Source organism: Priapulus caudatus, unplaced genomic scaffold (genome assembly GCF_000485595.1).
Source record: "Priapulus caudatus unplaced genomic scaffold, Priapulus_caudatus-5.0.1 Scaffold1368, whole genome shotgun sequence".
NCBI classification, from domain to species: Eukaryota; Metazoa; Priapulida; class Priapulimorpha; order Priapulimorphida; family Priapulidae; genus Priapulus; species Priapulus caudatus.
This window is the reverse complement of record NW_014578429.1, coordinates 16,129-30,509: the sequence shown is the minus strand read 5'-3', so window position 1 is coordinate 30,509 and position 14,381 is coordinate 16,129. Positions and strand designations below refer to the sequence as shown.

At 41.7% G+C, this 14,381-nt stretch overlaps 2 protein-coding genes across 2 annotated transcripts; both read left to right on the top strand.

Annotated features, from left to right (window-relative positions):
• The first annotated feature begins 9,132 nt into the window (after positions 1 to 9,132).
• On the top strand, positions 9,133 to 10,407 carry LOC106816401. The gene has a single exon (XM_014821001.1). The coding sequence runs from the start codon at positions 9,133 to 9,135 to the stop codon at positions 10,405 to 10,407; it is 1,275 nt and encodes a 424-aa protein (XP_014676487.1).
• Positions 10,408 to 10,466: 59 nt separating this feature from the next.
• On the top strand, positions 10,467 to 12,734 carry LOC106816399. Its single transcript, XM_014821000.1, has one exon. The coding sequence runs from the start codon at positions 10,467 to 10,469 to the stop codon at positions 12,732 to 12,734; it is 2,268 nt and encodes a 755-aa protein (XP_014676486.1).
• The last annotated feature ends 1,647 nt before the right edge of the window (positions 12,735 to 14,381 follow it).

Genomic DNA, 14,381 nt, shown 5'->3' with positions numbered 1-14,381 from the left:
TTTAAAACTAAGGGTTAAACACTACAATATGTAACTTTAAAGTTGGGCTCTAGTATTTGTTGTACATGTACAAACAAATATTTTAAGTGAAAGAAAATTTATGCAGTCAGAGTTGTACATAACAGAGGTTACAATGTACATAACAGAGTTTTCAGAGTAAGTGGAAACTGCAGTTTATTTACAAAATCTATTAAAAGCTAGCGTGTTTAAAAAAAACTTGGAGTAATAGTTTTCTATCCAGTTGTGCGTATATGTTATAGCTCATGCCAGCGGAAAGCCTATGGCAAGGCTGCCATACAAGCTGGTCGATGCTGGAGTCATCGGTTGTGAAGAACTACCACCTGGGGTGCTCCTTAAGAGACTAAGCAACTACGGCCATAGATGCTTGGAGAGAATCTTGGTTGAATCCGAGAAAATCAAGTTTGTGTAAGCAGCATAAATGAAAATGTGTTTTTATCACTTTATTTGGTAATATGAATACTTATAGTGGTTATAATATATATATATATATATATATATATATATGGACATGCCCAACTCAAATGAAGTAAAATGAGAGATTACAGAGGCAGTGATACACAAATGGACTCTTTTTTCACTATACAGAATCCATCCTCATGATGCAAGTGGAGCTGCCACCACCTTACAGTGTAATCACTTTTAGTTGGGGATTCCCATCCATGTTCTTTAGATGGAAGACACTTACTTGTGTTTTTTCGGGATTGGCACGTAGACTAGAGAGGAGTCAGGATGCTTCATTGTGGAAGGCCATTCTTCTGTCTATGCCATCTGCTGCAGTTACCATTGAGATCCACGAGAAACCGCCTGTTTGACAACAGGTTCTTGATCAGATTTGTCAGTCTCACATCCTTTACTTGCTGGTATAGTTTTTTTGGTAAGGAGTCGATGGTTGACTGCGTCGTAAGCTGCGAAGAGGTAAAATGTTATAATGTGTAAATTGTTAAGTAAATACATACATCGATCATTTTGTGTGTAGGTAATTAATGTAAGGGTATATCTCGTCTTGGTTTTTGTACTAACCTAGCTGTGATCTCGTGAATAATCTGTACGTTAATGTTAGTTGTAGATAGTTATAGATGTAACTTGTGCCAGTCCTACATTCATATAGTTTTTTTAACTGCTTGAGGAGAACTTAATTGCTGTAAAATGTTATAATAAGTAAATTGATTAATAAACTTTTATCTGTGAAAAACATTGCCATTCTATCATTACACTTATGTTCAACTAAAGAAGAAATATATGGGTGCGGTTTGGAGCATTAGTATTTACCTTCCTAAACCTCCATGCATGTTAAAACAAGTATCAGTACACAGAAGTGCTAAAACATGTACCGGTTACGGGTATGTGATTAGAGAGGGCCGGAGTAGTATTTAATGAAATCACATGTAAACAGTTGTCAACGTTAAGATTTACAAGTGTTCGCGCGTTTTAAAAATGTTCAAACGGCGGAATCCGAATTGCAACATACATATTTTTTTTTAAATTTCACCTTGTCCATTTCATCCCATACGACCATAGCCGATTTATATTAGTGGCCAATATTATGGCATGACGTCATTTACCAGCAATTAGATTCGCCAAGAAAGAATCTCCTCGGCCATCCTATTATTTGGCGGGGGTAACGCAGTGTAAGTGATGATTTGTTCCCTGGCGGCGTATATGCATTATATCAATTAAATTATCATAAATTAAGAATTCGCACCACTTTTAAACCATAACAGTAACAGATTATTTATTATTCTTTTACCAATTACAAATCAGCTGTTGGATCCGTAAATTCATGTAAATTGTATGTATGTATTCATGTGTGTGTGCGTGCGTATGTGCGTGCGTGTGTGCGTATTTGCGTGCGTGCGTGTGTGCGTGCCATCGTATGGGTGTATGTGAATTAATTTTGTATATGTGTGTATGATACCCACACATGCACGCACGTACACATGAATACTTAGAAACGTATACAAATTCACATACACGCACATACGATAGCACGCACGCGCGCTATATATGTATATATGCGTGTATACAATTTCGTATATGTGAATATGTATATAGACACATAGGATAGCACGCACGTGTATGTATTGATGCGTGCGTACGTACGCGTGTATGCGTGTGTGCGTGCGTGAGCGGGCGTGCTATCGTATGTGTGTATATATGCATGTATACAACTTCGTACATACGATAGCACCCGCGCGCACGCACGCTCACACGCATGCACGCACGCACGCATCAATACATACACGTGCGTGGTAACCTATGTGTCTATATACAAATACACATATACGAATTCCTATACATACACACATACGATAGCACGCGCACGCACGCACACACGCATGCACGCACGCAAGAATAACGATAAGATAGAATGGCAATGTTTTTCATAGATAAAAGTTTATCAATCAGTTTACTTATTATATCATTTTACATCAATTAAGTTCTCCTCAAGCAGTTAAAAAAAACTATATGAATATAGAACTGGCACAAGTTACATCTATAACTATCTACACCTAACATCAACGTACAGATTATTCACGAGATCACAGCTAGGTTATATTTTAAGGGGATGTTTTGACATCTCAGTAATTAAGGTGTCTGCATATATAATTATAATAGTCCGAAACATCCAACAAGTTAAATTGAAACAAAGCGATGAACACACTTGTTGAAATAATAACACTTTTGTATCTGACAACTGCAAAAACAATACAACTTATATGCACAGATTTAAGGCATACATATTTTATATGCACATGCACACAGATCTTAAGGCAATAATTGCTCTGGTTAGTACAAAAACCAAGACGAGATATACCCTTACAGCTAATATAAGGACATTAATAACCTACACACAAAATGATCGATGTATGTATTTACTTAACAATTTACACATTATAGCATTTTACCTCTCCGCAGCTTACGACGCAGTCAACCATCGACTCCTTACCAAAAAAACTATACCAGCAAGTAAAGGATGTGAAACTGACAAATCTGATCAAGAACCTGTTGTCAAACTGGCGGTTTCTAATGGATCTCAATGGTAACTGCAGCAGATGGCATAGACAGAAGAATGGCCTTCCACAATGAAGCATCCTGACTCCTCTGCTAGTCTAAGCACTTACTACACTGCAAACCATCTACGTGTGCCCATCCCGGAAAAACACAAGTAAGTGTCTTCCATCTAAAGAACATGGATGGGAATCACCAACTAAAAGTGATTACACTGTGAGGTGGTGGCAGCTCCACCTGCATCATGAGGATGGATTCTGTAAAGTGAAAAAAAGAGTCCATTTGTGTATCACTGCCTCTGTAATCTCTCATTTTACTTCATTTGAGTTGGGCATGTCCATATATATATATATATATATATATATATATATTATAACCACTATAAGTATTCATATTACCAAATAAAGTGATAAAAACACATTTTCATTTATGCTGCTTACACAAACTTGATTTTCTCGGATTCAACCAAAATTCTCTCCAAGCATCTATGGCCGTAGTTGCTTGGTCTCTTAAGGAGCACCCCAGGTGGTAGTCCTTCACAACCGATGACTCCAGCATCGACCAGCTTGTATGGCAGCCTTGCCATAGGCTTTCTGCTGGCATGAGCTATAACATATACGCACAACTGTATAGAAAACTATTACTCCAAGTTTTTTTTAAACACGCTAGCTTTTAATGGACTTTGTAAATAAACTGCGGTTTCCACTTACTCTGAAAACTCTGTTATGTACATTGTAACCTCTGTTATGTACAACTCTGACTGCATAAATTTTCTTTCACTTAAAATTTTTGTTTGTACATGTACAACAAATACTAGAGCCCAACTTTAAAGTTACATATTGTAGTGTTTAACCCTTAGTTTTAAACCTATACTGTACAAGTGAGCACAAGAACAATATGTGTATACCCATTTGGTTCCTGAAGTATTCTGAGTTCTGAGTAGTGAAGCAAAGCATCATCTAGTAGTGTCACACGGTGGTCGGGGGTCATTTCTTTTGTGATGGGGTTGAAACGTCTCAGATATGACCACAAGCGTTTCATCCCTTCTCCATCTGTAAGTCCAATGTCAGATAACCTACGTAGACTATATCTAACCTGTAAGCAAGAAAACAAAATCAGCCTATACTAACACCCAGGATGTGGTTTTAACAATGAGCTTGGTATAGTCTTCAGCAAATGCATTGTTATGTGCTGGAAAAAAACTATATATCTGTCTACATCTGGGGTTCTTAACCCGTGGTCCATGGACCCCTTTGGGATCCGTTGTTGGGCTTCTGGGGGTTCGCGAACCGGGCGCATGTTGCACAATGTTGTGTTTATGTGCTTATGTGCATTTTACTTGGGAGGGATCCGTAGCTTTCACAAGACTTTCAAAGGGGTCCATGACTCAAAAAAGGTTAAGAACTACTCGTCTACATCTTTGGGTCAAAAATATGTTATTAGTTGCAGAATTCGATTCGATTGCGATTACACTTCCAGATATAATACCCTAACGCCATGTTCAGTGTAAGAGTTACATAAATGTTAAATAGCAACACGTACATTAGCACATTTACCGTCATATCTATCACATTCAGAAAGAGATATCTGGGATGATTTCGATAATAACGCAGACAAGACGTTTTAAAACACAACATACCTGATATCTAACCTTATGCCCATACATGTGGAATATTGGTATCCCGAATTCAACCACGCGTTCCGAATGTTGAGACATTGGGTCCAAATTCTAAAAGAGCAAACAGTTGTTAGACATGATGAAAGTGGGAGATAATTAGAATCTTGTTTATCTTGTAAAGAAACACAAAATATTAATTCTGAGCTTACTCTGATGACAACATTCATTTAGAAAAAAAAACAGTATAATTTATTGTGATATTGTCGGTGATATAATTTGTTACGAAAGTTGGCAATAACTGCCAATACCATTAAAATGAGGCAGAAAATTTAAGACAACATTGAATAGCAATAATACTATAAAATGTATTTTTTGTCAAAATTAGGGAATTGGTCAATATATATATACGTACATACGTACATATATACGTGTAGTTTATATGAATACCATTTCTCTACATAATTATCAACTGCTATATAACCTGAAATATAACCAAGATTACCTGACCATGTTGTTCCTGAACACAGGCAATGTCATACAGTATAACCACCCTAGGAACCTTCACACCTTGAAGAAGCCACTGTCAGAAAAACGCTGGATAGGCAAGGCTAAAAACAAGCACAGTTATGCTACAAAATATAGTTGACAAATATATTAAGTATAGATAGTGTGATGATGTGTAAGTTTAATGATGTTATAAGGATTTATTATTGTTCACACTATGTCATACATTTAATTCTGCACAACTACATACATACATCATGTACCGGTTTTGACATATACTCACCGTTCACCATGCCTGAGGTTCAAGAAACTTTTCGGCATATTATGGCGGCAGACAGCCCCATAAACTCCTGTTATGTCAAGTTTCTCATGTCGGGATTTGCTTCTTAATGGATTGCCAGCTTTGAAATCACTGCAAACCTGCAAGTAAAAATGTGGTCAAGAGTTACTACAGCACACATTTTCTGCCAACAGATTGGCCCTCAGATGTCACATTATTCAGATTTCAACAAATAAAGTGCAACTAATAAATCAAAAGCACAACATGCGAGTTGGATTCATCCACAAGATCCACATGCATCTGTAAAGTCTGTACAATGCGAGCTTGGATATTTTACGCTATATTATGAAAGCAATATTCTTCCCCATACCACATCACTTTTCTTAGTCTTCACTCAAGCCTTGCTCACATACTGGTCAACTTGGTCTTGAGGGAGAAAAAATCGAGGTGACATTACAGTCCCCAGGTCAATGCCAGCCGCCTTTTTCCGAACAAGACCAAAATTGCCATCAATAGAGAAAACTTGGGTACCTGTGTCCTGTCAAGTTGTGAAAAGATACTATATTTAAGTCACAAAATATATAGGTTCTTTTTGTTATTGATGACCAAAAACAAAAGACCAAATAACACAGAGTAGCAAGTAGAGTATCAAGTAGCAACATCGATATTTTCAAGTATATGTGTTTGTACCTTAGGGCAGGCTGGGCGTGTTGTACCATCATCACCTCCAGCAGCCGTTGGGTATCTGGCCTCTCTGAGTCTCTCCACAAGTTACGATACTCCTCAAAACACCTTGCAAGGTTCTGTAGATGTCTCTAATCTGTATCCAGATGTAGCTAGGTGTGAGTTTGGGTATTTATCGACCGGAGAAACATAATACACAAGAAATATTATGATAATGCTTGTGTTGGTGACAACTCCTGCCGCTACGCGGTTACGCGGTGCACTACTTTATGCAGCAGCGCATTGATACCGGTTAGTTGCTAAGGGAGGTGACGCGCGCGCTCTTTTTCGCCATTGTGGCTTACGGCGAAGACGGGCATTTTAATGTGCTTCTAAAACCCTAAAGAACCCAGCGTGGTAAGGGATTTGTGTTTATAAATAATTATTAATGTCTTTCTAAATTAATAGTAGCAGATTCGGCTGTGATTGCCGTACGTGTATTTGAATTGTATTTACCAGAAAGTTTGTTGTACATAGCGAGTTACACATACAGCATAGCACACACGGTAAATAGTAAATGTGCTCTTTGAATTTGTTTCAGATTAACCGTTCGTGAAGATACGTTCGTTAAGATACGTTCGCTTGTTAAGATACGCTGGTTCGTTAAGATACGTTCGTTCGTTAAGATGCGTTTGTTCGTTAAGATACGTTCGTTCGTTACGTTACATAAGTCGACATAGGCAGAAAATAAGAGAATAAAGAAGAACGTGTGTGATCCGTTGGATATAAAATAAACAAATAAGTTAATGAAGTCATTTCGCTACATTAAAGTTAATCACGAACTGGACTTTGTGATATCGTGAAGATAACAACAACAACAACAACAACAACAACAACAACAACGACCAGAGATGCCGTGTGACGAGGATCAGGCTGCAGCTGCTGAAGCTGAGACAGCTGACCTCAAGAAGAAACGAGAAAAGGCTAAGGGTGCTGCTACAAGACTTATAAATCAGGGAACCACTCTAATGCAGAACAATGACAACGTGCCTCATGTGCAAGACCTTCAGGTTGACTTTGAAGTGTCCGTGCAAACCTTTATGGCTGCTCACGCATCCTACCACCAGGGGCTAACCGATCAAGCTGATATTGCCGAATCTAATAAATATCGAGAGAAGTTCCTGGCCGATGCCAACAGTTTTGTAGATACTGTCACACATTGGATTGCTGATGTATTGTATGAGGAGGCAAAGGACGTTGATGAACCAGAAACTACCTTGCTTAAACCTGAACCAATGCTTGGCCAAGATAATGCTCCGACTACACCCGATAGTAATGAGGACGACGATGAGGAGTATGAGCATGACTCGGTAAAGGTACTGGAGAGGCAAATCGCAAACCTAGAGAAGGATAAGTTTAAGCAGCAAAGAACATACGAGCTTTTGCTGCACAAACAAAGGCAGGAGAATGAGCTAGCGGCGCTTCACGGGGAACAGGAACTAATGATGCGACGTGAACAGTATCAAAATAAGCTGAGAATGATGAAATTGGAGATGGAGACGCAGAAGTTCGAACAGGAGGTCGGGTCTAAGTTTAAAACAGTAGGAAAGCCGACAGTGCAGTCTACTCCCCTCCAGCCTGCCTATGCTGATGAGAATTTTTATACTCCAAAGGCGAAGGCTAGTACAGAGACGTTTTACATGTCAACGGATTCCGCGTCGGACACTCCTGCGCAGGATGCCACTCAGACATTCGTGAGCGCACTAAAATTTCTAATGGAGGAGACCCGGAGTCAGAATCAGTTGGTCATTGACAGCGTTACGGCTCCCAAGATAGAAATTCTAAAATTCAACGGAGACCCTCTGAAGTACTACCCCTTCGTGAGGTCGTTCGATAATGCAATGGAAGGAAAGACTCTAGATAGCGCCAGAAAACTAAACGGTTTGATTCAACACTGCGTTGGCCCGCCAAGAGACCTGTTGAAATGTTGCCTCGTTAAGGAGCCTTGTGAAGGGTACCAGCTAGCCCGTAGGTTGTTGAATGAGAGGTATGGTAATGAAGCTGTGATTGCTCAAGCGTGGCTGGATAAGGTGTTGCAGATACCTCAACTGAGAGACATGGGAGACATGAGAGTGTTTGCTGATGACCTCCGTACATTGAGACCTTGTCATCAATGAACTATCTTAACGAGCTAGAGACCAGGTCCAGCCTCCATGCAGTCGTTGAGAAATTACCTGAGCATGTCAGAAACGGATGGAGGAGAAGAAACTTTGATATTAAAAGTAGGAAACGCATACCGAACCTGGCTGATATAATATCATTTGTAGACAGAGTAGTGGATGAAGAGAGCGACCATGTGTTCGGCAATCTTCAGAAATCCACTCTGGGGCAGCCTAGAGATAAATGCTTTGATTTCAAACAACAGAGGAGAAGGAATGCTGCTTTCTCGTCTGACGCCAAGGCTAAACCTATAGAGAGAACACATGAGAGGTCCATCATAGGAGGAAGTATTTCCAAGTATGTACCCAAGTGCCCTATGTGTGAGGATACCCATTACCTCATCCAATGCGACCGATTTAGAGAGCTTGTCGTTAAAGACAGACACAGCTTTGTCCTGATGAAGAAGCTGTGTGTGAATTGTTTTCAAGCAGGGCATTTCAGCAGAGACTGTCAGACAAAGTGGACGTGTAATGTTCCTGGATGTGGTCAAAGACACAACAGGTGGCTGCACCTGCCTAACCACCAGACAGCTACAGATACCCTTGCTACTGAACCCGTGACTACAAGAGGTAGCACGTTCCCAGCTAACAACCAGCCAGTATGAACAATCAAGTCCCAACCTAACATGGACGTCAGGTGTGCCTTCGCTGGTGCAGGACAGGGCACAATTGGCATGCCCATTATCCCTGTCGCCATTCAGGACCCTGGACGCAGGGGACAGACAGAGACATAAGCGCTCTTTGATAGGTGCTCCAATTCAACGGTGTGCACCGATAGATTGAGAACCAAGCTAAATGTTCTTGGCCGTCCTGGAATTATGGAGCTAACCACTCTCCCTGGAGACCATGTCGAGGAAGAAGTGACGGTTGTAGATCTTGATGTGGGAACTTTAAACAGCGGCAAGACGTTCAGACTCACCGACGTAATCTCCCGTGAGAAACTGAATGTGAGCTTAGACAACGGTGTGACTTCATCAGATATCAGACATATGCTACATCTGAGAGACGTCACCCTGGTGAATGTGGACGTTTACCAAGTGGATTTAATAATCGGCTCCGATCATGCACACCTTCTTATCGACGTAGAGACTCGTTCTGGTAAGGAAGGGGAGCCAATTGCAACAAGAACTCCACTAGGATGGGCTATGTTCGGCCCTACCAAGAAATTTAAACCCAAGAAAGCTAGCACTTACTTTGCCAACTCAACATTGTCCCTGGAGAAACAGGTGGAGAGATTCTGGAAGTTAGATGACCCGTTGTACAAAGAAGAGACTGATTTGTCTGTGAGTGACAGTAAAGTTATATCTCAGTGGGAAAGCTCAATCCGACGTGAGGGTCCACATTACTCACTGTGGATCCCATTTAAGCAGAGACCGCCTCAGATGCTAAACAACTACAGCATGGCTAAGCACAGGCTTGATTTGCTTGGAAAGAGACTGTCCAAGGACTCTGAACTGCGGGAGAAGTATGTTCAAGGGATCCAGGATTCTGTAGAGAAAGGGCATGCCGAAGAGGTGCCTCGCGAGCAGCTGGCCTTGGACCATCGTAAGGAAGCTATCTGGTACCTGCCTCATCACCCTGTGATCCATCCACGGAAGCCAGGGAAAGTCAGAGTTGTGTACGACTGTTCTGCCCCTTACCAGGGAGTTTTGCTCAACGTTCTGATCCGTCAGGGACCTGATCTTATGAACAAACTGATCGCCGTGATGCTCAGATTTAGACAGGGAACCTATAGCATTTATGTCAGATATCGAGGGAATGTTTATGCAGGTGAAGGTGCACCCCGAGGACCGGGACTGTCTACGTTTCCTTTAGTGGGAGGGCGGCGACATCACCAAACAATCCAAGACCTACAGAATGACTTTGACGTAAAAACTGTGCAGACTGTGGACAAGAATTTTTACGTCGATGACTGCTTAAAGTCCGTTGTCTCGAAAGAAGAGGCGATGAGACTGATAAAGCAGCTGTGTGAGCTTCTCTCACTGCGAGGATTCGGACTCACCAAGTTTATCAGTAACTCACGCAGAGTTATGATGTCACTACCACAGACGGAGTGGGTTAAGAGAGAGCCCTCGGTGTGCTGTGGAGAGTAGAGACCGACCAGTTCGGTTACGACGTATCCGTGAAGGATGTTCCGAGCACCAAGAGAGAAATGTTGAGCTTTACAAGTACAGTGTATGACCCGTTAGGATTCGTTGGACCTTTCATCATGCGAGCGAAGATATTGTTCCAAGAACTGTGCAGACAGAAGCTAGACTGGGATAAAGCGATACCCAAGTATGTCGCGGATCAATGGATAAGATGGCTTCAAGATCTCCCTAAGATAGCAGACTTTAAAGTTCCAAGATGTCTGAAGCCAAGCGACAGATTACAGGCGCCAGCCGCATTTCAGCTACACCACTTCAGCGATGCGTCAGAGAAAGGATTTGGTGCAGTTACGTACTTACGCATGGTGGATGCATCTGACAGGATTCATTGCTGCTTAGTGATGGCAAAGAGCAGGCTAGCACCGATAAAGCCAACAACCATTCAAAGGCTAGAGTTGTCAGCGGCCGTAGTTGCTGTAAAGCTCGACCAGGCTTGTAGGAAGCACCTCGAGTACCCTCTGTCAGAATCTGTGTTTTGGACAGATAGTACTATAGTTCTGCACTACTTGCGAAGCGAGAAAAAGAGATTCCAGACGTTCGTAGCGAACAGAGTGGCACAGATACATGAAGGTTCTTCGTCGAGCAGATGGAGACACGTTGATACTAACAGCAATCCTGCGGATGATATCTCTAGGGGTATGTCAGCTGACGAGATGATAACTGATGAACGCTGGACGCAAGGTCCTACCTTCCTATGGAGCAAGGAGGAGCTATGGTCAGCCCAACCTGACTTAGGAGACATACCTACCGCTGCAGAGATCAAGAAGGTTAGGGAGATTTACTCAACTACAGCTACAGAAGCTAAAGCGACCAAGACGACGGTCGACAAACGGTTTAAAAGGTTTTCGTCGTGGCATGAACTAAAGCGAGCTGTAGCTATTATCCTTCGTGTGAAAGACATTCTGAGGAAGAAGTCAGATGTCAAACGTACTGAACCAGTCACAGTGAAAGAAATCCAGAGAGCTGAACAAGCTATTATAGTCTACATGCAGAGAAGCTGGCACGCTGACCCTACGAAGCTACAACAACTAGAGAAGCTCTCTCCCGTGATGTCAGCGGATGGAATGTTAAGAGTCGGTGGCCGACTGTCGAATGCACCACTTCCTGATCACGACTCAGCCAAACATCCTGCCATTCTGCCTCCAGATCATCACGTGACTAAGCTGATCATCGAACATTTCCACAAGATAACTGGTTATGCTGGTGCCGAGAGAGTCTTCGCGGAAATTAGACAAAACTACTGGAGCATAAAGGACCGAGTGTCGGTGAAACGAGCCGTTAGAAACTGCATTCCCTGCAAGAAGAGGAAGCAACTACCTAGTGTGCAATACATGGCAGACCTACCCAGAGATAGAGTTACCCCAAGTCAGCCACCATTCACCGAAGTAGTTGTTGACTATTTCGGCCCACTCAAGGTGAAAAGAGCTAGGAAAACCGAGGTGAAGAGATATGGGTGCCTATTCACGTGCCTAGCCACTCGATCAGTGCACCTTGAGGTTGCTTGCAGCCTTGACACCGATTCGTTCATCAACGCACTACAACGATTTATTGCACGACGAGGGAACCCAAAGACCATCAGATCCGATAATGGAAGCAACTTCGTAGGGGCTAAGCGGGAATTACATGAAGCCATAAAGGAGTGGAATCAGCAGAAGATAGCCGACTACCTACTACAACAAGACGTACAGTGGATATTCAACCCACCAGCAGCTTCCCATATGGGTGGAGTATGGGAAAGGCAAATCCGAACCGTCCGAGCTGTTCTCTCAGGCATCGTCAGCCAGCAAACCATCGACGACGAGAGACTATCAACATTATTCTGTATAGTTGAAGATATTGTCAATGGTAGACCACTAACGAAGTTCTCAGACGACCCTAACGACCCAGCACCATTAACACCGAACCACCTGCTGCTGCTGAGATCGGGGCCAGACTTACCACCCGGAAAGTTTGTCCAGCAGGACACTTATAGACAGAGATGGCGCCAAGTCCAGTACTTAGCGGACGTATTTTGGACCAGGTGGATTAAGGAGTATCTGCCCACCCTACAGGAGAGGCAGAAGCGGCTGAAGCGCGAGAGGAACTTCCAGAAGGGAGACTTGGTGCTTCTCGTGAATGAGACTACTCCACGTTACCAGTGGCCTCTGGGGCTGATCACCCAGACTTACCCATCCGGTGATGGATTGGTCAGGTATGCGCAAATCAAGACACAGAATGGACTTTACACGAGACCTGTGCACAAGCTGGGCCTACTTGAAGCGGAGCTAGTGTGATTTAAGCGACATAGTCTAAGAGGATGACCTTAGCTGTGCTCATGGACTGTATAAAAGAGTTGCTGTTGTCACCATTTAGTTAGGAAATGAGTGCTGATAGCCTCATCGAGGCCGGGATGTTGGTGACAACTCCTGCCGCTACGCGGTTACGCGGTGCACTACTTTATGCAGCAGCGCATTGATACCGGTTAGTTGCTAAGGGAGGTGACGCGCGCTCTCTTTTTCGCCATTTACGGTGAAGACGCGAATTTTAATGTGCTTCTAAAACCCTAAAGAACCCAGTGTGGTAAGGGATTTGTGTTTAAAAATAATTATTAATGTCTTTCTGTATTAATAGTAGCAGATTCGGCTTTGAATTGTATTTACCAGAAAGTTTGTTGTCCATAGCGAGCTACACACAGCATAGCACACACGCTAAATAGTAAATGTGCTCTTTGAATTTGTTTCAGATTAACCGTTCGTGAAGATACGTTCGTTAAGATACGTTCGTTTGTTAAGATACGTTCGTTCGTTAAGATACGTTCGTTCGTTAAGATACGTTCGTTCGTTAAGATGCGTTCGTTCGTTAAGATACGTTCGTTCGTTACGTTACATAAGACGACATAGGCAGAAAATAAGAGAATAAAGAAGAACGTGTGTGATCCGCTGGAGCTTGATATGAAGAAAAAACAAATAAACCATTTAGATATAAAAGAAACAAAGAAGTTAATGTAGTCATTTCGCTACAGCTTGTATAAAGCTTATAACAGATTTTATAGATAGTGACATTTCTTAAGGTCTGCAAAAATATATTACTATATTTACAGTTGTAACCAACGTTGTTTGCCAGTGGGTCTTCAGCGCCATAGAGCACCAGTACCTCACAAAAACCCTTTACAGATACCTGGCACTCAAGTACCAGCAGCCTAAGAAATTCCATCAGCTCTATGGTGATTGCCACCTGGGGGTTCGTTGGTGTTTATGGCCACAAGCCATACCGTAGCATTGTGACCGCTGCAGAGTTGCAGCTGCACACAGTTAATTGAAAACTGTGTTGTCTTCCTAAAAATACATTTGGTTATATTCTATGTTAAAAAGAGATGATAATAATCTGGTATATCTTTATTTTCGACACATGTAATTGTAGTGTAGTAAACAGACGTGTGCATTACAATTATATAGTGTTGATTTGTGTTGCATATTCGTGTGATTGCCTATATAATTTCTTGAAAAATTTCTGCAATGGGCTTTACATGACTTTTTATATATGTAGTGTATGTCTGGCTACACATATAAATCAATAAAAATTACAGAATATGCTGAGCTGGTCGAAAACAAAAATGGTCATTCATAACATAAACTAACATCTTTGGTAGTTAATAAGTTCCCTACATCATATTTTACAACCTTGGGGTAGCCTGATGTGCAGGTGTGGTCCACATCACAATTCCACACTTCCACCCTGTTGGTGTCATATCGGGTGAACATTCCATTCTAAAAATAAATAAAATATAAGATCAAAGCATTACATATGTAATAAGACATATAGCATATGACATTCATCCAGTCATCACTGTTTATAGTAATCTGAATGTTTTGCTGTTTCTTTATATACATATTACACTACTCAAGTACTGGGCAAAATATGTGCTAACTCTAGTATCTGTA

What these genes read in the sequence shown, in the direction of transcription:
- LOC106816399 (XM_014821000.1), top strand. Translation starts at nt 10,467, where the DNA reads ATGTTGAGCTTTACAAGTACAGTGTATGACCCGTTAGGATTCGTTGGA.
- LOC106816401 (XM_014821001.1), top strand. Translation starts at nt 9,133, where the DNA reads ATGGAGCTAACCACTCTCCCTGGAGACCATGTCGAGGAAGAAGTGACG.